Source organism: Phyllostomus hastatus, unplaced genomic scaffold (assembly GCF_019186645.2).
Source record: "Phyllostomus hastatus isolate PE091 unplaced genomic scaffold, TTU_PhHast_1.1 phas_contig_38, whole genome shotgun sequence".
Lineage (NCBI taxonomy): Eukaryota > Metazoa > Chordata > Mammalia > Chiroptera > Phyllostomidae > Phyllostomus > Phyllostomus hastatus.
In genome coordinates, this window is record NW_025333869.1 from 17,805,900 (window position 1) to 17,830,156 (window position 24,257).

Here is a 24,257-nt window from a genome sequence, read left to right on the forward strand (position 1 = left end):
TTTTGTACTGTCAGGTGTGGCCATTGAAGTTCCTGTTCCATTAGCTTAGTTGTTATTAGTGATTCAACAAATTTCCTTAAATTCCTGGAACGAAAAATAAAAGAAAGAAAGAGCAAAGGAAAACAAAATCTCCCAGTCTTCGCAGATTTGTGTGTTGGGGCAAATCTTTTGAAACTGCCATAAGCTGACTCTACTTTAGCCTTCACTTCCTGGTTGTGCAGAGTCTGATGGTCAGACAGAGGTGAGAGCTTGGGGCCTTCTCAAGTCTTTTCTAAGCATGTGCCCAGCCCTGGGCACATACTTGTCTTTCTAGATTTCTGGGAATTTGTGGAAACACTTCAAAATTATTATTCCTTAAAGCATCTCATCTCCAGCTTTTCCTCCCCAAGCTCAATTTGTATCACTTGTCCCAGACTTTTGGAGTCACTACCCCACCATTTTTGCTGACATAAAATTTCAAAAGCTCTGACTTACTCTACTTTTCATTTTACAAAGGGCAAGAAGCCCAAAGAGGATAAGTGACTTTTGTAGGATCACAGAGCAAATCAGTGGCTCATCTAAGATCAGAATAGGGATGCTTGATTCCCAGAGCAGTGCTCTTTTTACTTCAGGACTAGATCTACTCTGATTGTTGGGAAGGAATCAGGTTCAGAGTGGACCCCAGTATTAGGCAAAGGGGAGCTTTCCAAGGAGCAAGGACTGAGGTTAAGAGCCCGTTGTAGAACTGGGAGTTGATCAATTGAATCCTCTGCTGAGAGGGGATCTGGTATTTGGCCAGTGAAAGACAGAGTAATGATACCTCTGTCTCCCAGAGGAACACAGGTAGGTAATGAGAGCTTTCAGGTGCAGTGGAGTGAAAATTTAAGCTGTTATCTCCCTGGGGAAATGGTTTAGGTTGATTTCTTCTGGGTTCAACTCTACTCCCTATCAGCCAGGGCAGGAACACACTGACAGTAGAGATAAGGCCAAGTCTTAGGCTAGGACTATAACTCCCTACCAAAGGAAGAGAATAGACATGGTATGGCCATCTAGCTGTTGCTGGGATCATGGGTATCTGCAAAGGTTCTCCTTAGATCCCACTTCCCAAAGCTGGGAGTAGGACACATCTTGTCTCCCATTACCTGACCGAATTCCAAATACTCTGCCACCTGTGCACCTGCCCTCTATGGACACCTCTAGTGTCAAGAGTTCATTCAATGCCCAAGTATTTAGATGAGCACCAGAATCACAAAGCAAGCAGGTTACAAATGCAGCTTCCTGGACCCCATGCCTGCTCAGAATCTGTGAGGATAGGGCCCAGAGACCTGCACATTTAACAAGCTCCTCGAATGATCCTGATGCACACTAAGGTTCATTTTGTTGTTTTTATTTTATCTGATTCAGTGTCACAGAAACACATGTCTCAGACAAGTCATCAATAGTATTTAAAAAGGCTAACGTCTGATTAATTCTCCACTCACATTTTTATGGAGACAAAATTGTTTCTGCAGTTTCCTGATAAATGAACTGTCAAGATTACTGTGGTTAAGAAGGTAGTGAATGTAGAGCTGGAGTTTTACCTCCCCTTGTGCTTCATTTTCCATCCTAGTTTCTAAGCTGAAGTGCTTAGGACCAACTTGCTTACAGCTTCATGGAAATACTGAATGGCCTTCCATGGTAAAGGCAGAATTTAATTCTCAGAGCCAAAGTAGTATCTATAGGAGTTCATGATGCTTAACAGTGGTACCTACCTACTGGGCTTTTTTCCCTTTTTGATCTTCTGAGCTACCACTTCAAGCCTCAGCTCCATGGGATCTCATTACAGCATACTGACTCCCTGACTCTGCAATAGGGTTTCCCCCCTCCCCAAAGGTTACTAGTGTCTTTCCTAGATATGTTATATCATGCAAAGGTGTGTGATATAAGGACCATTTCCCCATGCCTATCCCCATGAGCATTCCAAGGTTTCTCTCCTAAATTTTGCACCTCACCTTAGTCCCAGTCCTATCCCTAACACATAGTGTTCCTTCCAATGCCCTACAGCTGTTGAAGATTGACTAAAGGCTGAATTAATCTGTCTCACCCTCTCTTCTGGAAGTGACATTGGATGTGTACTGTGGACTGGCCTTGACTATCAATTCCAGGAGGCAGCAAAAGACCCAGTGCAGTACTCTTACAGAAAGGTGATCTATAAATCGAATATTCTCCCCTCCCCATCTTTTTCATTCTGGGTATAATAACAATGTTAACAACAACCTCCCACTGCCCTTAAAAGCCAGTAGGTTCCTTTGCTCCTGGAGAGATCTGTGAGGAGTTCACAGTCCTTCAGCCCATACTTACTCACCATGGGCCGGGTTCCCTGGACATGAGCAAGAGGGCAGCCAGAAGGACAGGAGGCAGAAAGAACCAGGACCAGGATGAACACAGGTGGTCCAAGTGTAGAGACCAGTGTCTCATGCTCAAAGGCCTACGGGGGCCAATAGGTCACATGTGATGATGGAGCATATTAAGGAGTGGTGGGACCTGTAGCAAAATGAATAATACATGCCTAAAGGCAGCAGCAGCAATTTGGCTCCAGCAGCAACTGCTCTGCAGGAATGCTGGGCCAGTGTTGCCAAAATTTTTGTTTTTTTTTTTTTCAAAGAAGCCAGGAGTCTAAATTCCCTTAAATATAAAATCTTTCAATGCTTAAATGTTGGCAACAAATTCAAATGTCTAAAGACTCTTTGGAGACCAAAGTAAATGCATGTGCAGGTTAGACAGTGCTTTTGGGGCACCAGGCTGAAGGCTCTGGTACAGACAACTGGACAAAGTAATGTCATAGAACATTCAGTCACATCATAACAGACTGAATTGAGGCCCTGGCACAACCCCAGAGGCCTCTAGGGTCAGCCTGAGTACATGACAGGTTACACAATACCAAGTAGTCCATCCCATCAGGCAGTCACACCTGGCCCTCAAGGGCAGAGGGCAGCAGGAGAGGAACACTTCAGCCAAGCATACTGGGACTTGGTCAAGAAGCTCCAGGCATGGAAACCGAGGCAGAGCTGAAGGGATGTGTCAGGCTTGCCATCGATTCCAATGCCCACATCAGTCTTCTCTGGCTTGGGGAAGGCAGGTCTAGGTAGACCATGCTAGTGTCCATCCAATGCTTGCTCCATGCCCCTTGGTTTGTCCCCTCCTCTCACCATGTCCAAGGGGCAGTTAGGAGTCAGGAGGTATCCCCAAGCAGATGTCTGCTCTGTGGACAAACCATCCCTGGGGCCCCTGGCCATGGCCCCCAGGTTGATCTGCCATCTTTGTCTCTGGATTCTCTCCTTTCTAAACTTTCTACATAGGAAGTCAGAAAGGGAGCGAACAGAGACCCCCTGACCAGCAAGTCAAGTTCTGGGTTCTGGACATGACAGTGGTTTTTGGAAATGCTGTCCCTTTTGGACTTGCCCTACACTGACATCATCAACCACAGTGGGGGCGGCAGCAGCAAGGAGCCTGCAAGGACCACCCTTTCAGACTGAAGGGTCCTAGGGGAAGGTGCTGGTCTCACACCTCTCTGGAACCCCGCTGTGAGGCCTACCCCAGGACTCCAGCACACTCCCTCCTGCCAGTGTTCCTGCTTCAGGACCTGAGTGAAGGGCCACATGCTGCCTGGCTTGCTCTCAGGGAACTTGACTGTGTCCACTTGTGACCCAAATCCCTGCGCCTAGTCAGTGTCTGAGCCCCTGCATGGATTTCAGAGGCATCCCTTTCTCATATCCTTAAAACCTGGGTTCCTGAAAATTGCTTATGCTCAGGATTTCCTGAACACAGGTTTCTATTTAAAGTCAATACCTTTTCACTGGCTAACAAGGTTAGAACCCCTGGGCTACAAAAGCAAAGTCATGGAGCCGAAGAAAACAAGCTGGCACAGGGAATCATTTCCAGAATGTTCCAGAGCTGGCTGGCTTTAATTTATAAACTTCTTTTGGCTATCAACATTCAGGTTTAAGGCACAATCTCAATTACACGAAGCCCTGTCACTGGCAGGGAGCTGGCTGTTTTTGTGGTTTTACATGGAAGAAGGAAGAGATGACTTTCTGGCTTTTTCTTTTCTAAAAAGCAGTGACTTTGGCAATAACAAAGCTCATGACACATTCTCACCAGATTCAATTACCCTTAAAGGTCTTCCCTTTTACTCCTCAGCGGAGGCACGGGGCTCCCCAACTTCACAGCAGAGAGACTGAGTATGGCAGCAGAGAGGCTTGGATGCAGCTGTCTGGCAATGACTATTTTAAAAAGTTCCTCAAAATAAACATTAAAATTACAGGACTAAAATGAAGGCGAGTGTCTCAGCTATAAGCAAAAGGGAATGACTGCCTGAGTCAGGAAACAAAGCAGCTACTTGAGTGGCTAGAGGCTGTGAGGGTGGGAGGAAAAGGCACCCTGAGTTCCAGACCCACCCCTGGCCTTCCAGCACGAGCATGACACATGATCAGGAGGGGCGAGAGGAGCACAGGGCCAAGGCTCTACGATTGTCAGCACTGGGGCACCTAAGGGACTACTTTGTGGGTTTGATAGAAAAAGACATTCTTTTGGCCTCTTCCTGGCATCAGTGTTGCTGCTAGGTGGTCAGAAGTGAACCACCCATCACCGCTCAGTCGTTGCCACCACAGATCTTCAGGAGAATCTTCCGGTAATCCCCCGAGGTGTCTCCCTGGTCACAGAAACAAGTACATCCATTAAGGGAGGTATGGCCAGTTTTGGCCTCCTGGCTCCTCATTTTCTTGTGCCCCAAGTTCCCCTACAGAGAGCAGCAGGCCCCATCCCAGGGAAATGTGCCATCATGCAGTTCCCAGGGCAGCCGAGACTCGCACACTAGGTGTCACAGGCCTTGGACAATGCAGCTCAGCCTCCCGCACCCCCCTTTAAAAAACAGAAAGCTACAATCACACCAATATCAAAGCCAAACTTTGAAAAATAAACTCACCACCACCCAGGGCTAACTAAGGGTAGCATTTCCTGGGGCACTTCTGTTGCACTCAGTTGGGATTATACCATAACATGGTAGTGTGTCCCTCTCAAGAAACATACTAGACTGACACGACCCTCTGATGGAAGGCACTGTTATTATTTGGGCGCACCAGTGCACAGTGCAGCCTCTTCCACCTGAGCCCACAGAACTAACAGAGTTCAGAAGTGCAGACCATGCTAAGCTAATTTCTAATCATTTCCTTCCTTGAGGGCAAGACCTATGGCTTCTTCCAGGTGCCCACAGCCTGCTGACACACAGAAAATAATACTCCGTGGCTAGTTACTAATTCTTTGCTACCAACAACATCATTTTTACAGCCAGGGCAATGAAGGTTAGCTTCTCTCAGTGACACACCCAATATCAAATGCTAGTGAGTTTGAAATCAGGACTTGGTCATGGTGACTTCAGTTGAAAGGTCCATGTGAGTTCAGAATTTAACTTTCAGGTCACCCAGACAGGAATACGTTTTTGTCACACGGGCTCCAGCACACAGTGATGAGAGTAGCTGGTGTTAGCTAGACTCTTTACACATGTCACTCAATGTGCTTTACACGGACCACATCACTCAAGATTCAACAGTCCTGGGGGAGCTGTCACTACCCTGCTCTTAAGGATCGTGGAAATGGGGTTTAGGGAGGTTTAAGGTCGCTGCTCGAGATCACACAGATCTCAAACAAGCAGAAAAGCCAGCAGTGGGTGCCAAGGAGCATGACCCGACCCCAGAATCCTCACTCTGAACTGCCTTCCCCACTGCCCCCACCATAAAGCTGAGAAAAAGAAGCAACTCCTAGTGAATCAAGTGTCCATCCAGGAGGCCTTGAGCCCGAGTGTCACTGACAGTGACAGAATCACAGGGCAGCCGGGACTCTAGAGGCTAGGCACCCAGGTGGGGGTGACAGCAGCGTGAAGACCCCCCTGCCATACGGAGCTTACAATCTGTTTGGGGGCAACTGGATGAAGAAGTAAAGTTGAAGAAAGTAAAGGTCCACAAACAAGACCCCCATGCACGGAGAAGGCCAAGCTGTGGGAATTCCAAGGGGGAGGTAAAGGAGACAGTAGGAGGTGACCAAGGGGTTCGCAGGTGGCCCACTACACGCCCCTGGGCCCTTACCGTGATGTCGTGATATAGCGACTTGCCGTACAGCCGCTTGTACTCCATCCTGATGTCCAGGAGGTCAATCTCACTGCGAGACACCATGATTCGAATCAGGGTCCGGTCCTTTGTTCCTGCTCCCTAAAGAACATCCACCAAGGGTGTGAGTGACAGGCCTCTTCACCACCTAGCTTCCCTCGGGACTCTAGCCCCCTCCTGCCCATGGGCCCTCTGTCCTCTTGGCTGAGGTGTGTCTCCCCAGGCCTTTGACCCTGAGCCCGTGGTCCCAGGCACAGGTAGGGCTGACACCGCCCCCGCAACCCAGATCCTCCACATAGATGTTGCATACCCTCATGGCCTTATTGAGCCTTTCAGCAAAGAAGGCAGGGGTATTCTTGAGACATTTCACTGGAAGAGAGAAACAGAGCATAACTCGATCTGCCGGGAACTCCAGTGGAGTAGAGTACACAGTGTCCTCTTAGGAGGCCACCTTTGTCTCCCCCTTCTCCTCGAGGCTCAACCAATTATCCCTGGTCTCGGCTCCAGTTCTTTGGAATACAAACATGCAGAGCCTGGACAACAGCCCAGGCCCTTTCCTGGCAACCAGCATAGTGAAGGGAGCTGTGCAGGGAAGAAATAGGCTGGGGATTAGGAGCCATGGTGCTGCGCAAGCAGGAGGGGCTGAACTGGAGGTGTTGTGAGCCTCATGGAGAAAGGATGGCGGGGCAGGTGAATGTCTCCCCGCTGTTCTCAGGTGTGAAACCTAAACCTACCATGGGAGACATGCGGGGAAATGGGGCGGGTTCATCATGTCTCCCAACAGAAAGCTCCAAGAAAAGAAAAGCAAAAGATGGGCAAAACAAGAATTTCTCAAGTGGGTTTAAAGAGAGGCCAACCCCTGATAGGGCAGGACCTAAGGCCCTTGCTTTAAAGGGCAGGGCACAGGCCTGCAAGAAGCACACCATCGTCCTGGGAGCTGGGCCAGCTTTCCTTTAGCAAGGCATGTGTTGCTGTTGCAACCACGTGTTTCCATCACAAACATCTGACAACTGCCTGCAGGGATATATTTTTAGAGGAAACTTGGCAGGATATGAGTCATCTCCTCCAGCAGGGCAGTTGGTTGCTCTCCCACTAATACCCACACTGGAGCTCCCTTCCCAGAGTCACACTGGAAATAGAAACAAGACACCAGGAGGGTTGGGGGTACAACCACGCAGTGATCCGGGAAGCAGTGTGACTTCCCACCACTTAGGCATGTTAGGCTTAGCAAGCTTAGACCTTGTGGTTCTTTGACTGCACTGCCTGCCCCTCAACCAGGGAATGGTGAGCACCCTGAAAGCTTCCAGTACAACACGTCAGTCCCAGCAAGGCAGGCGGTGGAAAAGGCAGGCCCCGGACACCTACCCACAGCCAGCATGCCCTGCTCCAGGTCCCCAGACATCTCCCGACAGATGCTCTTCTCAATGTCTCGACTTGTCATGCGCTGATACTCATTGAAAACTAGCAGAAGAGAGAATAGACTTGTTATGGCTGAATTCTGTCACCCCCCCACCCCACTCTGAATTCATATGTTGAAGTCCCAGCCCCCCAGTACCTCAGAATGTAACTGTGGAGGTATCTAATTACTTTTAAAGAGGTCATTAATTTTTTTCCTTTTTTAATATATTTTTAATTTTTTCAATTATAGTTTACACTCAATATTATTTTGTATTAGTTTCAGGTATACAGCATGGTGGTTAGACAATCATATACTTTACAAAGTATTCCCCCCAATATTTCCAGTACCCACTTGGCACCATACATAGTTATTACAGTATTATTGACTATATTTCATATATTGTACTTTATAACCTCATGACTATTTTGTAACTACTAATCTGTAAGAGGTAATTAATTTAAAATGAGGCCCTTAGCGTGGGCCCTAATCCAATCTGACTGGTGTCCTTAGAAGAAATTTGGACACACAAGAAAACACCAGAGATATGCATGTAGAGGAAAGGCCATGTGAGGACACAACAAAAAGGTGGCCACCCGAAAGCCAAGGAGGGAGGACTCTGAGGAAAGTAAATGTGCTGACACCTTGATCTTGGACTTCTAGTTTCCAGAACCATGAGAAAATAAATTCATGCTGTTTGAGTCACTTGGCCTGTGGTATTGATTATGGCAGCCAGAGTAAACTAACAGGATACACGGTGAGGAGGCTCTGTCCCTTCCCGAGCCACCTCTCCCCCTGCTCTTGGCATCTGGATGGCCCCACTGACCACACCTGTCCAGCACTCAAGTCAGCCAGGCTCTTCACCCCACAAGTCGTGTGCACCCCAACCCACGCCTGCTCATGCAGTCCCAATGTAAAGGACTGCCTTCACCAGGCTGCTTACCCAAACTGCACCTAAGCCCCCATCCCGGACCTCCCACCAAAAACACAACAGAGTAATCCCTCTCTTCTGAAATCCCTGCACTTGCAGTCCACACCATTCCTTCTCCATTGTTTCATGCGTCAGTCCTGTCTCTCTCAATCTGACCGTGAGCTAACACCTATCCGATCCCCCAACTTACCCCAGGACCAGCACCGGCGGGAAGTGACTTGGTTCTTAGAGAGGCAGGTGGCACTGTGAAGCCCTGGGTCCCAAGTCCAGCTCTGACCTCGGATGTAAATAAACCCTCTTTCCCCAGCCCAGGTCTTAGTTTCTATCACTGTTCCCTAAACTTCTGTCATTTGCATATCAGTGTGGTGATTTCTGCTTTATCTGTCTTCATTACTTACTATTTTCTTTAGATCAGCTGCTCTTTTCTCCTAATAACTTCCATGAAACCAGAGTTTAAAATGCTATTTACATGTTAAACTCATTAAAATAAATAATGACTAAGATGAAAATATGTTCACTCCTTGTCTAGTGCACAGGTTAAAAAGTATGTGCTGGAGCCAGACACCGTGAGTTCAAATCCAAACTCTGTCAGGTTCTCAGCTGGGTAACCTAAGTTCCCCATCTCCCTGCACCTGGCTTCCTCATCTATAAAGTGAGAGAAAAACAGCACTTACTTGCATGTACTGGAAGGCTTACTGCATGCACATGTAGGGGCCCAGATTTTCACCCAGGCCACCCACCAAGTTGCTAAGTATGTATGGTCCTCATTCTAGTCCTCACCTGCCCTCACATATTAGCCTCCAGCAGTCCCCTTCCCTGGGTGTTTCATCTTAGTCTCCTGCTAAGGAGAGGGTCCTGCCCTCAGGCTGCTGGTCTCTCTCCAGTCTCCTTCCTGAGTGGGCCTCTTGCAGCCCCAGAACCCCAAACACCACTGACCCACCTCAAACTTCCATCTCTAGCCCAGACCTCTCCTGACCTCCTGACTCCCAAGTTCAATTTTCTACCTGATATCTCTAGCCTTAGGCTCTCATTTCCTTCCCTTGTAAGGCCTGCTCCATCCACAGCTTCCCAAGCACATTCTTCCACTGACCCAGTCAGAGGAAATGCTTGTGTCACACCCTTGAATGCTTTCCTGCACACACTCCACATCCAAGCCATTGGCAAGCAAGACCAGAAGCTGACCCCTTCTCGCTACCTATCCCTGCCACCTGGTCCAAGACACCAGTGTGTCTCCTCTGGATACTGCGGCAGCCTCCTAGCTGGTGTCCTGTTCTGCCATCGGTCCCTTCATCCTTCTCAGCACAACAGCCAGTGAACTTGTAAAACCCAAGTCACATCCTCTTCCACTCAGAGTCCTCAAAGCCTTTCTGTTCACTCAGGATAGGAACCTAAGCCCGTGCAGTTGTCAGCAGGGTCTCTGGCCATCTCTGACCTGCATGCTCTCACTCACTCTGCCTGCTCTGGCCTCACCAGGCCCCCTTTCATTGTTTCTCAGCTGTGCTCAGAGCCCCCTGCAGCGCAGCACCTTCACGTTGTTAACTCACATACCACTGCCTCAGTGGGAATTGCCCAAGCACGCCCCCGCCCAATCCGCATCACTCCAGATTTCTGGTGCCAACCTTGTTATTTTGGTCTAAATGACTTGCCATCTGGCACAGATTTTACTTGATTTCGTTTTACTGCCTGAACCCCCAAACAAGTGTGTGAAGCCATGAGAACAGAGCTTGTACAGTTCTGTTCCCTACTGCTTCCTTCCCCGTCTCCACAACTGGCACATGGCAGGAGCTCGATTTATATACCCGTGAATGAATAAACGTTGTTAGTACTTATTGTTAGGCTTTTTATGCCACACTTTGGAGAACATTGGATCAAGTGCTCTTGATGGCTCTCTCAAATCTAATATCCCACATTTTAGCAGACGGGTACCAGCCAACAGGAGGTTGACATTTCCCTCATCTGTTCCTTTGCTTCCCTCCAGAACTGATGCTTGCAGAAATGTAGGAAATGTGCTGATATCTTTTGGGGAGAGTTTTTTTTGGAGTTTTATAGAAAATTTTTTCCTTAGTAAAGTTGTTTTTAAAAAGTGGCTCTAGCCCCTGACTGGACCTATAGGTCATAAGTTCCATTCTCAGTCAAGGCACATACTGAAGTTGCAGGTTTGGCCCCTAGTCAGGACATGTATGAGGCAACCAATTGATGTTTGTCTCTCACATTGATATTTCTTTCTGTCTCCCACCCTCCCCCTCTCTAGAAAAAGCGAAAAACAGGTCCTCAGGTAAGGACTAAACACAATGATAATTTAAAAAATTGTCCCTCTAGTAGTTCCAGAAACACTGATGTCAAAGATGCAAAGAGTTTGGGTAGTGCTGTTTCAGGAAATGGATAAAAGCAATATTTCTCCCATCCAAGTACGAACCAGGCCAGACCCTGCTTAGCTTCCGAGATCAGACAAGATCACGAGCGTTCAGGGTGGTATGCCTGTATACTAACATCAATATTTCTATAACATTTTTAGATACTGGAATCTTAAATGTATGAAAAATTCAATAAATGTTTTAAGAGATGTTATTATTTTGTCTATTTTGAAAAGTTTATATTCAGAATTATAGGTTAGGGTTTTTTTTTTTTAAAGGAGAACCACTTTAAGTCCTAAAAACAAAACTTTGGGATTTCCGGCCAAGATGGAGGCATAGGTAGACACACTGTGCCTCCTCGCACAACCAAAATAGGGACAACAATTTAGAAACAGAATAACAACCAGAACTGACAGAAAATTGAACTGTATGGAAGTCGGACAACCAAGGAGTTAAAATAGACCCGTTCATCCAGACCCATAGGAGGGGCAGACAGAGTTGGGCAGCCAGGGAGGAGAGGGGTAGAAAGGCACAAAGACCTTTGGGACCAGACGCATAAGACCACAGCGGGCGGACCCTGGGCGCACAAGCGGTGGCTGACAAACCCAGCCAAGGGGTGGCAACCAGCAAACCCAGTGAGGCAGACCCAGCCAGGCAGATGCAGCCAGGGGGCAATTGTGAAGCAAGGCACTACTCCCAGTGCTGGGAAATAGAGCCTTGGGGCACTGATTGAAAACACCTGTGGGGGGTTGCAGCCCAGGGAGACTCCCAGCCTCACAGGAGAGGTTGTTGGAAAGACCCAGGGGGTGCTCAAGCCCACCCACACAGGAATTAGCACCAGAAAGTTCCAGTTTGCTTGAGGGAAGCAGCGGAAGGAACTGAAATCTGACAGAAAGTGGAGCAAGAACCATTGTTCCCCCTTGGACCCTACCCCCACATGCAGCATCACAACCCAGCAACTGGGTTGCCCCGCCCTGGTGAACACCTAAGGCTCTGCCCCTCATATGTAAGAGGCAGGACCAGACCACCGCCCCCCCCAAAAGATGATTCAAACAGAATGAGAAATGAAAGCTCCAGAACCAATCCTTTTAAGCCACCGAGAGATAGCCAACCTATCAGATGCACAGTTCAAAACACTGGAGATCAGGATGCTCACAGAATTGGTTGAATTTGGTCGCAAATTAGATGAAAAAATGAAGGCTATGCTAAATGAAATGAAGAAAATGCACAGGGAACCAATAGTGATGGAAAGAAAGCTGGGACTCACATCAATGGAGTGGACCAGAAGGAAGAAAAAAACATCCAATCAGAAAAGAATGAAGAAATAAGAATTCAAAAAAAATGGGGAGAGGCTTAGGAACCTCCAGGACATCTTTAAATGTTCCAACATCCGAATTATAGGGGTACCAGAGGGGGAAGAGGAAAAGCAACAGATTGAACATGTATTTGAACAAATAATAAGGGAAAACTTCCCCAATCTGGCAAAGGAAATACATTTCCAGGAAGTCCAGGAAGCTCAGAGAGCCCCAAAGAAGTTGGACCCAAGGAGGAACACACCAAGGCACATCATAATTACATTAGCCAAAGTAAAAATGAAGGAGAGAATCCTAGAAGCAGCAAGAGATAAGGGGACAGTTACCTACAAAAGAGTTCCCATCAGCCTGTAAGCTGATTTCTCAAAAGAGACCTTGCAGGCAAGAAGGGGCTGGAAAGAAGTATTCCAAGTCATGAAAGGCAAGGACCTACATCCCAGATTGCTCTATCCAGCAAAGCTTTCATTTAGAATAGAAGGGCAGATAAAGTGCTTCTCAGATAAGGTCAAGTTGAAGGAGTTCATCATCACCAAACCCTTATTATATGATATGTTAAAGGGACTTATGTAAGAAAAAGAAGATAAAAAAACATGTGTAGTAAAATGACAGCAAACTCACAGTTATTAACAACCACACCTAAAACAAAAGCAAACTAAGCAAACAACTGGAACAGGAACAGAACCACAGAAATGGAGATCACATGGAGGGTTAGCACCAGGGGAGTGGGAGGAGGAGAGAGGGGGGAAAAGTATGGAAAATAAGTAGTATAGATGGTAGGTAGAAAATAGATAGATGGTAGGGAAAAAGTACGGAGAGTAAGTAGTATAGATGGTAGGTAGTATAGAGGGAGGGTAAAAATAGTATGGGAAATGTAGAAGGTAAAGAAGCTATGACACATGGACATGAACTAAAGGGGGGAATTGGGTGGGAGGGGGTGTGCAGGGTGGAGGGGAATGAAGGGGGGGTAATGGGACAACTGTAATAGCATAATGAATAAAATATATGTAAAAAAACCTTTATAACTTAATAAGCATACCTTCCACCAATATCTTCACAGGTAATTAAAAGAGTAAAACCTCTGGCTTAATTAGAATTTACATTTTGCCTTAAATATTCCAAAACCCACCCTTGTCCACTTTGGCATTTTAATCTTGCCCAATACCATGAAATAGGGTAAACCTTGATTGGTGGCCATATTCCTAACTTTTACTCTTCAAGTATTTTTCCTGATCTTGCTCTCTGATCCCATACATTCCATAACATTGAATGCTTTTTATTTTAAATAGCGGGGAGCACAAATGCAATCCCCACTATCACAAACTATGCAGTCGAGTTTTCCGCATTTGAGGAAATCGCAGGGTCTAGCACATCTGGAGTGCAATGGCTAAGCCTCATCCTGGGAAACCACCTTCATGATCATGGCATCTCCCCTGCCAGGTGGGTCTAAATTACTCTTTCTTAAGAGTCATAGCTGCACTAGAATGTAGTGCTGTCCTGGGGCCTGTAGGCCTGCCTGTAAAGCAAGTTTCAGAAGGTATGCTCTGCTTAAGACAACAGAAGAATGTGGCCTGTTAAGCATGCATGAAATGTGTAGCTCTGTTCTCTTCTTTTGCCTCTTAAGATAATGTCACTGCCCTGGCCAGGTGGCTCAGTTGGTTGGAGCACTGTCCTATGTACCAGAAGGGCGGGGGCTTGATTCCCAGTCAGGGCACATATCTAGGTTGAGGGTTCAATCCTTGGTAGGGTTGCGTACAGAAGGCAACCAGTTGATGTTTCTCTGTCACATCAATATTTCTCTCTCTTTCCCTTCCCTTATCTTTAAAATCAATAAAAACATATCCTCCGGTGAAAATTTTTTTTTAATTTTTTAAAGATGGCATCATTGACTCACAATCCCAAGGTATCTTATAAACACCTTTTCCTGTTGAGACCGCCTAGCCACAGTCACATAGACCCAGACAGGAGGTCCGAATAGACTGGTAATGAACTTCCAAGATGAAGGGAGATTTCTTGCTCATTGTTTGTCTGAAATCTTGGCTTATGTTCATCTTATTAAACAAGATATATATTCCCCAAATACCTACAAATTCAGCTACTAAAACTCCTTTAAAGATATTCTTTGCCAACAGTTCCACAGTGCGGGCCATCCTGGGTCATGTACATGTAGGACTGATACTCTTTGTTTACTTTTATGAAGTTTATTGGGATGACATTGACTAATAAGATTATCTAGGTTTCAAGTGTACATTTCTATAATACATGATCTTCATATTGTATTGTCTGCTCACTGCCCAAAGTCAAATCATCTTTCATCACCATATTATTTGACCCCCTTTACCCTTTACTACCAGCAAGTGAGAGCCCCATGCAGAAAGGAACTGCCAACTGTTCCTACAAGCTGTTTCCCCACCATACCTATCTGCCCTCATTACCTGGCCCCAGGGCGGCCTGGGTCTGCCTTACCTGCCACCAGGTGGGCCCGGCTCCGGGCGCACAGGATTGCATTGAACTTGGACTCATCTGTTCCCAGGCGGTTCTCCCCAGCCGCGTACAGCTCCTGGACAGACAGCGGGAAAGATGGGCACACAATGCAGATCTCATCCCAGACACAAGGCTCAGGTCACTTCTGAGACATGGGTAGAGGCGCTGGGCCCTGCAGCCCCAGAGGGGAAGGATACAGGAGCAGTGCTCCAGCTGTGCTACATTCACTGTGCAGAGCTAGACACCATCCATCCACACATCCCCTTACTGAGCAACACAAAGGATTCTGATGCTCGCAAGAACTCAGAACCAGGAAAACCAAAGCCAACTAGAGCCCAGGATGGGCAAGGAAGTTTTACCCAACCAAGGGAGCAGCAGTACAAAGGGAAAAAATGGCACAAGAGGCGTGGGTCTGAGTCCTAGCTCTACAACCAACTTGCCATGAGACACTCTGGCCCCCTCAGCCCTGTTTCCTCATGAAGGTTGGATTCAATTCAGGGGTCACAAACTGAAAAGCCCAAAGGGGCCAGCTGGGTAACCTGAGGAAAGCAGGCTAGAAATAGGGCCAGAAAGTGCTGGGGACCAAGGCTAACCACACAGAGTGGTGGTTACTGTCCAGTGCCAGCCGAGACAATGACAGAGAAATTCAAGCTCACGGGTGCCAGATCCATTTCACATAAATAGCCAGAAATCCTAGTTTCTATGTAAAGTTCCCCAATCTTTAAAAGCAGCTTCCCTATCTATAAGGGCAAACATGTGAGACAATAAATATTATTACAATTGATAGAGATCAGTTACAGATGTGGGATTTCAAATGATAGGTACACTTTTATGTTTGCAAACGGGCAGAATTTGCATTTACCTGTTAAGGCTTTTGAAAGTGTAAGCCTAAAATATTTGCTAATTTGCCACCCCTGCAACAGATGACTTGAAAGTACCTTCTGGCCTCAGGTAACAGCTCTTAAATCTAAAGGCACCAATACCCAGAGTAAGAGGGTAGCCATCAGGGGCTCAGAAATCACACAGGTCCAGAACTACTGAAGGCAGAGCAGCAGGCATGAGACCTTGAAACTGAGGCAACTTCAGCATCAGTTAGAGAACAGCCAATATAGGAAACGGGAAAACAGGAATAGGAATATTCTCACTGAGGCCATAGCCACAGTCTGGGAGCTTTGAAATTGTTCAGCCAAATCTAGAAATGGGAATGGATGTCTCAAGACAGGGAGATGTGAAGGCAGACCCTGCAGGAGGGCATCTGGGACCAGGGGGTCTGTGTGCTCCCTGCAGACATTTGAGCCAGGGGTCTGGGCCCTTGCCCAGGCCCTGCCTCCAGATATCCCTGGGTACAATGCTCAACCTCTCTGAGCCTCAGTTTCCCTATCTGGAAAGCAAAATGAACCAGATCATAAGAGTGGCTCTCTTCCAACCCTAACAAGAGGGCATTCCACAGAGGTCCTCTTCAACCTGACAGATGGGAGAGATAAGGAGACCACGGGCAGTTCCTGGGAAGCCCTGCTGATGCTTGGGGTGGGTAGCAGGAGCAATGAGGAGGAAGAGAGGTATGGCCAGCTCGATGCCACCAGAAAGCCATGGCTCTCTCCAAAACTTCGAAGGTCTGAATTCATTAGTGGAAACCCAAACTCCTCTAGAGGGACAGTCAGATACCTGGACAAAGAGGAAATGATGACGTTTCCCCTTTTGTCTGCAGTCACATCAGGCTGGGGACAGAATGGAATTATAAGGCTGTACAATGAATTCAAAAGCTGGTTTCTAGGCTCAAACCTTCAAACGCTTCACAAGGAAGTGTGACTTTGGCCCATTTGCAAATGTAATGGCATGTGCAACCAGAGACAAAGTACAAGGTCACATGTACTGGGATCTACCAACTGCTGTGGGAGTTAGGGCGTATGTTCCCTCTTACAGGGAGGGAAACTGAAGCCCATAGAGGTTGGATGACATGCTCAGGGCCACACAGTTGACAAGTAGCAGTGCCCTTCTGAGAGTTACAGCACCTAGAACCTACTCCTTATAGGTCCTCTTTCCATCCCAGAGCTCCTCCCCCATGAAGAAAGTGGGCTACCCCCACCACTTAGGAAGCCCAGGTTGGGTGCCTGAACTGGCCTCACACTCACCTGAACATCTCTCTGAACGAGCGACATGTCCACGTTTGTGCTTTCATCCCGGTTTCCCTAAATGGAAACAGGCTGTGTGGTAAAGTCCACTCCCTGGAGATGTACCCCTCCCTTCCCATTCCTTTTCCTCCTTGCTCAGGGATGTCCCCCTCTCCACGCTGAGCTCTGGTTCTGAGCTCTGTGTGGGCAAGGTACCTGAGAGAGAGAGATGAGGAGCCGTTGGAAGTGCCCTGATGTATCGCTTCGAATGGCCTCCTCCAGGGTCTTTTTGAATTCTAGGAGACACAGGGAAGGCCTACCTTGTATCCCCATGGACGAAGCTGCCCACTGCAGACACAGTCAACAGTGGGCACTGAGAAGAGAAGGGCCTGAGGGTCCTGGGCTCGAGGAGACAGGTGGCCCCCAACACTCTCCAGGGACACACAACTGGAAATGCTGGAGGGGCTGTGAACTCCAGGTTGACCTGGCCTCTCCTCGGGCTTAGCCCAAACCAAACCCACAAGGCCCTCCCTTAGTCACCTGTCCTGTGTGCAAACAGCAGGCAGGGTTGGGTCTTGGATCAAAGCCCCATGTGTTGGTTGTGGTAGATGAGGTGATAAACATACCAGGAAGGAATAGATGCCCTGGGAGAGGGTGTGGCCAAGGCCCTGAACACACAGGGATCTGTAGGGCGCAGAGGACCTGGGGCAGCCTAACCTGTTTTGTAGGCTCTGCTCACTTCCTGGATGTGCTCATTGCTGCGGGAGGCGAGGATCTCAATGAGGCAGGCTTCATCAGTGCCAGCCCCCTGCAGAGAACACAACAAACCACAGGCTTGTCACAGCCCCCTCATTGGCACCAGGAAAGAGAGCAGGTGCCATGCCACTGCCCTCCTCCCCAGAGTACAAATCCCAGCAACAGAAGCCGTGAGGAGCCTCTGGGCTGCTGCTGCTATCTGACCGCAAGCAGCCAAGCTGTCCTCCACAGCCTCAGGAAAGCAACAGCTAATGACAGCCACATCGTGATGAAGAGTAGAGGTAGAAAGAAGGATCATCCCCATTCCACCCACTGGAAAACTGAGAATCAGGGAGGTGTCGTGACTTGTCCAAGGCTGCACAGGAAACAGTAGGTTGAGATGTGGACCCAGAACTGTTTTATTCCAAGTTCAGCCCATAATGAGATGGGCTAAGAAAATGGGTTTAAACTAAGCATGGACATGTGGAAAAGCAAGTCTTAGAATGGACCATGGAGCATCTGGAGACATCCAGGAAGAGGCAGCAAGAGTGAGGATGAGGGTGAACCATGCCAAGGACAGCAACAAGGTGGAGGGCAAGGTCTCCAGCCTGGCTCCTGTCAGTTTGAACCTCAGCTGTGCTGTGACTAGTTGTGTAATATTACACACATTACTTAAGCTCTGTGCCTCGGCTCACTTGTCCATAAGATGGAAGTGACACTGGTACCTACCTCACAGGAAAGTCACGAGGACTCAATGAGTTACATAAGTTAAACAAGTTACACTGTTCTGTTACACTCAGAACAGTGCCTGTCACTCAGGAAGCACAACAAAGGCTGGGCTATTTCATGTTTCCAGCTACTATAGATGACTCAAGAGTTCACCAAGCACTTCCACCAGCCCCTGGCTCAGTGCTCACCATGTCACAAGAGCAACCACATTCCCATTTTACAGGTGCTCAAGGACACATAGCTGCTCAAGGACACTGACCCCAAACTTGTGCTGTTTCCAGCACCCCACAACCACTGCCACCTCATAAATGGCTGGGGGCGGGGGCTAGGCAAAGGTCTTGGGGCCATTCCCAGGTGCCCTCCCCAACTTCCTCCAGAAGCCCTCTGTAGAATTATCTATAGGCCCCCCACTATAGGGCAGCAGTCCCCAACCTTGTTTGCAGAAGGGACTGGTTTCCTGGAAGACAGGACAGAGGGGAGGACAGAGGAGGCACAGCTCAGGTGAGCTTCCCTTGCTCACCCACTGTGGAAGGGGAGGGGAGGGACAGGCAGATGTGGGAGGAGGCAGGGTGGAGCTTTGCTAGAGGCCCAGTTCCTAACAGGCCAGAGGTTGGGGACTCCTGCTGTCAGGTGTTTCAATAGAGTCCTATCTCCCTTCCAGGCTCCACACTTAATTCTCTACCTCCCCTCTTGGGGGCAGGAAGGGTCACTGTGCCTCCCCATCTCTGATGAAATATTAGATTCCTTCTGAAGCACCTGTTCTATTCACAAGAATTCTCCTTCTGTGGGACTGCCCTTCCCCATCCACAGGATTCCTGTTGTGGACTGGGAACCCCAGGAGTGTGTGGAATGTAGAAGACTCTGAGCTTGGTCATGACTGAGGGGCTGGGGGCAGATACTACACCAAACTAAGGCAATCACAATGTGGATCCTCTTTGGAATCTGGATTCAGGAGCAGTTGGTCTCTTCTGTGGCTGGATCTCTGATGGGTAAATGGACAGGGATCCTGTGCCAAGCAGACGTGAAAGGAGAAGCAGGGAAACAGACGAAGAATAAAGTGGACCCAAGAAGCAGAGACCAGAGAAACTCTGCCTGGGTGCCTGCTTGTGACATCTCCTGGTCCCATCTTTCTCCATGACAGGCTGCTTGTCTCTGTCCTAATAACCAAATCTCCACTTTATTCTGCTTCAGGTCTTCAGGGGTGTTTCTGTTATTTGCTAATAATAGAGTCCCGCCCTGGCAGAGTAGCTCAGTTGGTCAGGTTGTCGTCCCAATACGCCAAGGATGCGGGCTCCGTCACCAGGCAGGGCACATACATGAAGCAATTATTGAATGCATCAATAAGTGGAACAATAAATTGATGTTTCTCTCCCCTCCAAAAATCAATAAATTAAAACAATAATAATAATAATAAGAGTCCTAATGGATGAGGATGACCCTTCCCATGCCTCATACCCCTCTACAACCCCAGCTCTCACCATGTTTTTAAGATGGAGAGAGACTTAGATGTTTCCTGACAATGAATGACACTTCGTTTTCCACTTGAGGAAGTCACTAAAGTTCCCCTTTTAAGGCACTTGGACTCCAGCCCGAGGGGGCATAGGAACCGAAATGGCAACAGTAGCTAGTGAGTGGGCGAAGACACACCTGTGCGTCCAGGCCTCCCCAGGGGCTGTGTCCAGGCACATGAACACACACATACACACCTTGATGGCTTCTCTTATCTCATAAACGTCGAAGAGGACTGGGGTCTTCATCATAGCCAAGATAGTCTTCTCAAAGTTCCCTGACAGCTCAGATTTCAGATCTTTGATCAAATCCTGATTGAATATTCAAACAAACAAACAAAAAACCTGTTTATAGAATCCATAGAAGGTAATTAACAGGGAGACAATCAGAGATCTTAGGACAGGGAAGGGAAGGAAAAAAGAAAAAGAAAAAGAAAGAAAAAAAAAAAAGCCAAATCTCCACCCTGAGCCCAGATCTGTAGAGTCAAAGCTGCATTTGGCCCTAATCCCCAAGGCATCTGAGGCACATTAACACTGGAGAAGGAACTGGCTATAACACTAGACTATTCAATATCTACCCAAGTGTTACCTTTCTAAGATTCAAAAAGCCCAAAAAGTTCAAAATATGTCCCCTTTGCATTTGTTCAGTACCGAAAGCCTTTTTGTTCAAAGCCCTGCTATCAGCTAGACCTCCCAGGGTGGCCGTGAGGAGGACAGAGACAACAGCCAGGATTCCCAGGAGGAACACAGGCCAGGTGGGAGTAGAGGGGAAATAACTGGCCGAGGGTCTCGGTGGATTGTGGCAGAGCCAATGTAAGAACCCCGGTATCTGTGCACCTCTCATCAAATCTCAGCACCCTATGAACTCTGAATTTCTCCCTCAGATCATTCACCCCTAGGAGATGGCATCAATTGAGAGCCCACGGGCTGGGTGGGCAGCAGGAAATGCCCTAATGTGCTTTCCAGTCCATGCAGGAGATCGAGGTCCACTTAGCCCCGAGGAAAAGCTGGGTGCATAAGGCTGTGCTGCAGGATATGCCTTAACTCAGGAGAGATCAGGCCTCTCTGTACACTTCCCCTGCACACACTCACCTTCCCATAAGCTGTCTTGAAGGAGAGGAGGATCTGCTGCCGCTGCTTGTTGGAGCGACTCCCCAGGCAGTCAATGATGGCCTGCTCGTCAGTCCCTGGAGGAAATGGGGGTGGGAGCAGGCAGGGCTAGGGGTCATGGGGATGCTCGGTAGCTGGAGACTTCCAGGCGTGGGTCCTCCCATTCTTCTGGGCACCCCAACTGCACCTCTACGTCCATCTCTCCACTACCACTGGGGCCAGGCTGCCTCCACCCAATGACCCCAGCCCACAGAGCTACTGGGTGGCTGCCTTGGGAAAGGGTGGGGGGCAGGGCAGTGGACACTTGAGCCACGGGGACCTCACCAAAGCCTTTCATAGCCTTTCGCAGGACCTCAGCGTCTCGCAAGGGGTCAAAGCCAGGAGCATCTGTGATGGTGCCTCGTGTTCCAAACTGCTCAGACAAACAGACTTGGGTGGTATGTTGCATCCTGCAGATGCAAGATGACTGCCCCACCCCAGACTCTGGGAATAACCTTTTCTCTAAAAGTCGGGTTACCTTAAGGAGTTCACAATTATCAGCACAGAAGAATCTACACTGAGTGGCTCTAATGTGACCATTATCTGTCCTGTGTCCTGGTACTGAAGCTTCGGTCTGGTTCCCATGGCTAAGAGCCCACCCATCTATAGCTGAATCCTGATGCTGAAGAATCTGCCCTACTCCCAGGTCCTCCAGGGCTGGCCTGGGTTCCTCCTGAGGAAGAGACCTCAGGTGCAGGAGCCATTGGCTTCTTGATGCCTTACCACCAAAGCACATGTGAACACACAGCAGGGTCCTCCCAATGGGGACCAGTTAATCCATGGAGCACCTCTGGGGGCATGTAGGTGTCCAACCCTCACAATGATCTGTGCAGCCTGACCACCTCCCGGACCAGCACTGGTCTCCTGGTGTGTTTTCTAGACTCCACAACCTGCTTGCCTGCCTCACTTCTTCCTGGTCATCGACAGCTGTGCTCCCCAGCACACTTAAATGTTCCTGTCGAAATGGTCTTTTGGTGGATTATCTTCTGTGGTTAATACAAACTGACTTTAACAGAGTTGAACAGATAAACTCAGAGAAAAGATGAGGTGGAAGGAAGGGTGGGACGATGCAGAGCGGGGGATGGGTGGGGGAACCCTCTGTCTAAAAATAGTCATCAAGCACATACCACTAGCCTTGCATTTGCCTGGTTTGGCCATGTAACCATGGCAATGAATTCTAGGCACTGCAAACATCAACTGCTCTCCAAAATGAGCCCACAGTAAGCTCTAAAGGAATGGCCAACAATCTTCTCTACCCAAAGGAGGTTTTACAAATCCTCTCAAATGAGTTGGGAGGCAGGCACATCCAGGAGTTGAAGACTGAGAGCTCTGGGGCATAAAGCCGTGAGCCCAGTAACCTGAGCAGTTCTTCCAGAACACAGAGCCCAGCAGTAAATAAATAACACAGGGGAATGAAAAGCACCCAGGACATTCATACCCAACTGGCACACAGAACATGTAACCAAACTGGGAGAGACAGGGCAGCTCCCTAGGTCTTAGGAATACACACTGGGGAGTCTATGAGAAATTGGCACTGTTAAAACAAGAAGTTCAAGCTGGAGGACTGAGCCCTGGCCTGTCCCCCACAGACCCTCCACAGCCTTGCTAGCAGAGGACACTGGGCCACACATCTTAGGTCTTTGGAGCCAAACTGGGACTGAAGGTAGCACAGGGCTGGTACTCACCTGGGCTGGAGGTACAGCAGGGGTGACGGTCCCGGACCCTTGGTACCCTGGGTAGCTTGGCACCGGCTGCTGCTGCTGCCCAGAAGGTGGCACTGGTGGCTGCCCAGGGTAGGTCATTGGCGGCTGCCCAGGGTAGGCCCCTGGGGGCTGCTGTCCGGGAGGCGGCATTGGCTGGCCTGGCACAGGGGCCCCTGGGTATGGTGGGTAGGAGGGCATCCCAGATGGTGGGTTTCCTCCAGGGGGCGGGTACATTCCATAGGGAGGAACAGGCTGCTGGGTAGAAGGGGGCTGACCAAAACCCCCAGGGGGGATCGGAGGGTAACCGGCCCCGGGGGCCCCAGGATACATGTTTGGCACATTGGCTCCTCCGAACGTCCTGGACATGTTGGCTGCCTGAAAGTCCACAAAGCAGACTGGTGAGGAGGCCAAGCAGGGCCCCAGGGACAGCACTGCAGACCACACAGAAAACGCCCGGGCAAGACAGTCTAACCCAGTCCCACTGTCAGAGGAAGAGGGAGACTTCTCCACTGTCCATCCCTGTCCCAAGCCCTGCAGCAGAGTCCCAGGGGCTGCACTAGGACACCAAGCAGAGTCCAAGCACCTTGATACTATCTTACCTGCATTCCACATGCACTGCTGACTCCCTAACCTGCTCTTGTACCCAAAGCCCCCACACTTGCTCTCATACCACATGGTTTACTTATGGTAATTTCCTATCTCTTCTTGGTGAGTTTTAAGTGCCCCAGGGCTGAGCCTGTGGGTTTTTTTATTCACATATCCCCAGTACCCAGAATGGGCCTGGCACATATTAGACTGCCTATTGGTTGCACTGTTTACATTGAATATACATTTGTTTTCAGATTACAGAATTTACCATTTTAAAGGCAAAGCAACTAAAAGCAGCATGTCTGTCCATGCTACCAGGCACCCACTTCAAGGCCCAACCAGAATAGCCATCCACAGGCATGTACACATACAGACACACACATGGACATGCAGGTGGACACTTTTACACAGCACATGCACGCGCATACACATACCCACCCTCACCTCCCTGCAGACCTTATTCTGAGCTCATACAGAAGGCACTCAATACACATTCCACAAAGGCACTACCCTACCCAATCCCCCAGAGTCAAAAAGGACCTAACAGACTGTGTGCCCAATACATTCCTCTTCCTGATTTTACAGCTGGGTAAATGGGGATGCAGAGAGGGACTGTGAGCCAGGGAGAGCCCTGATAAAAACCCAGATGTTCTAAAATGACCCTCAATACACTCAGCACTCATAGGTAACACACACAGACACCTCTGGCACCAGGGAAGCCAACAGCCTATGCACCTCTGGCCATGCAGGAGTGGGCCCAGGGGCAGCCCAGCAGGCAGGTGGCACTCACCATTCCCGAGAGGTAATCCTGGTTGAACTGCCCTGCATAGTTGGCCACATTATCCAGCCCAATAGGGGGCATGTTGGGTGGGGGGTAGCCAGCACCTCCCCAGGCACCACCACCTGAAACCAACACCAAGCCTGTTAGCCCCTGGTCAGCCCCCAACAGGGAAAGACAGAGACAGCAAGCCCCCAGGTGTCCCAGGGGCATGCCAAGCAGGGTCTGGGCAATAGCACTACAGACCACACAAAAACACCCAGGCAACAAAGTCTAACCCAATCTCACTGCCAGAGGAAAAGAAAGAGACTTCTCCCCTTTTTAGGGAGGAAGGGGGTGGTTCAGCAAATATTCCCAAGCCC

At 48.8% G+C, this 24,257-nt stretch overlaps 2 protein-coding genes and 1 non-coding gene across 5 annotated transcripts in view; all 3 read right to left on the bottom strand.

The window, feature by feature from the left end:
• Window positions 1–3,890: 3,890 nt before the first annotated feature.
• The window catches only part of ANXA11 (annexin A11), a 45,985-nt gene continuing 25,618 nt past the window's right edge, over window positions 3,891–24,257 (bottom strand). For all 3 annotated transcript variants that reach the window (XM_045842055.1, XM_045842056.1, XM_045842057.1), the window contains 13 exons: window positions 23,908–24,020; window positions 22,512–22,904; window positions 21,112–21,199; window positions 20,770–20,864; window positions 19,876–19,989; window positions 17,423–17,513; window positions 16,922–17,001; window positions 16,727–16,783; window positions 14,577–14,670; window positions 7,485–7,580; window positions 6,430–6,488; window positions 6,099–6,221; window positions 3,891–4,669 (listed from right to left, as the gene is read on the bottom strand). In XM_045842055.1, the coding sequence (XP_045698011.1) occupies window positions 4,610–4,669; window positions 6,099–6,221; window positions 6,430–6,488; window positions 7,485–7,580; window positions 14,577–14,670; window positions 16,727–16,783; window positions 16,922–17,001; window positions 17,423–17,513; window positions 19,876–19,989; window positions 20,770–20,864; window positions 21,112–21,199; window positions 22,512–22,904; window positions 23,908–24,020 (1,463 nt within the window). In that variant the 3' untranslated portion in view covers window positions 3,891–4,609. The remainder of the gene's footprint in view (window positions 4,670–6,098; window positions 6,222–6,429; window positions 6,489–7,484; window positions 7,581–14,576; window positions 14,671–16,726; window positions 16,784–16,921; window positions 17,002–17,422; window positions 17,514–19,875; window positions 19,990–20,769; window positions 20,865–21,111; window positions 21,200–22,511; window positions 22,905–23,907; window positions 24,021–24,257) is intronic.
• On the bottom strand, window positions 13,313–14,260 carry LOC123820925 (protein CEBPZOS-like). The gene is made up of 2 exons (XM_045842058.1): window positions 14,076–14,260; window positions 13,313–13,370 (listed from the first exon to the last, which is right to left on the bottom strand). Exons 1-2 carry the CDS (start codon window positions 14,258–14,260, stop codon window positions 13,313–13,315), a joined length of 243 nt encoding a protein of 80 aa, XP_045698014.1.
• LOC123821201 lies at window positions 13,400–13,558 on the bottom strand. The gene has a single exon (XR_006786066.1). It is a non-coding gene; the product is annotated as a U1 spliceosomal RNA (small nuclear RNA).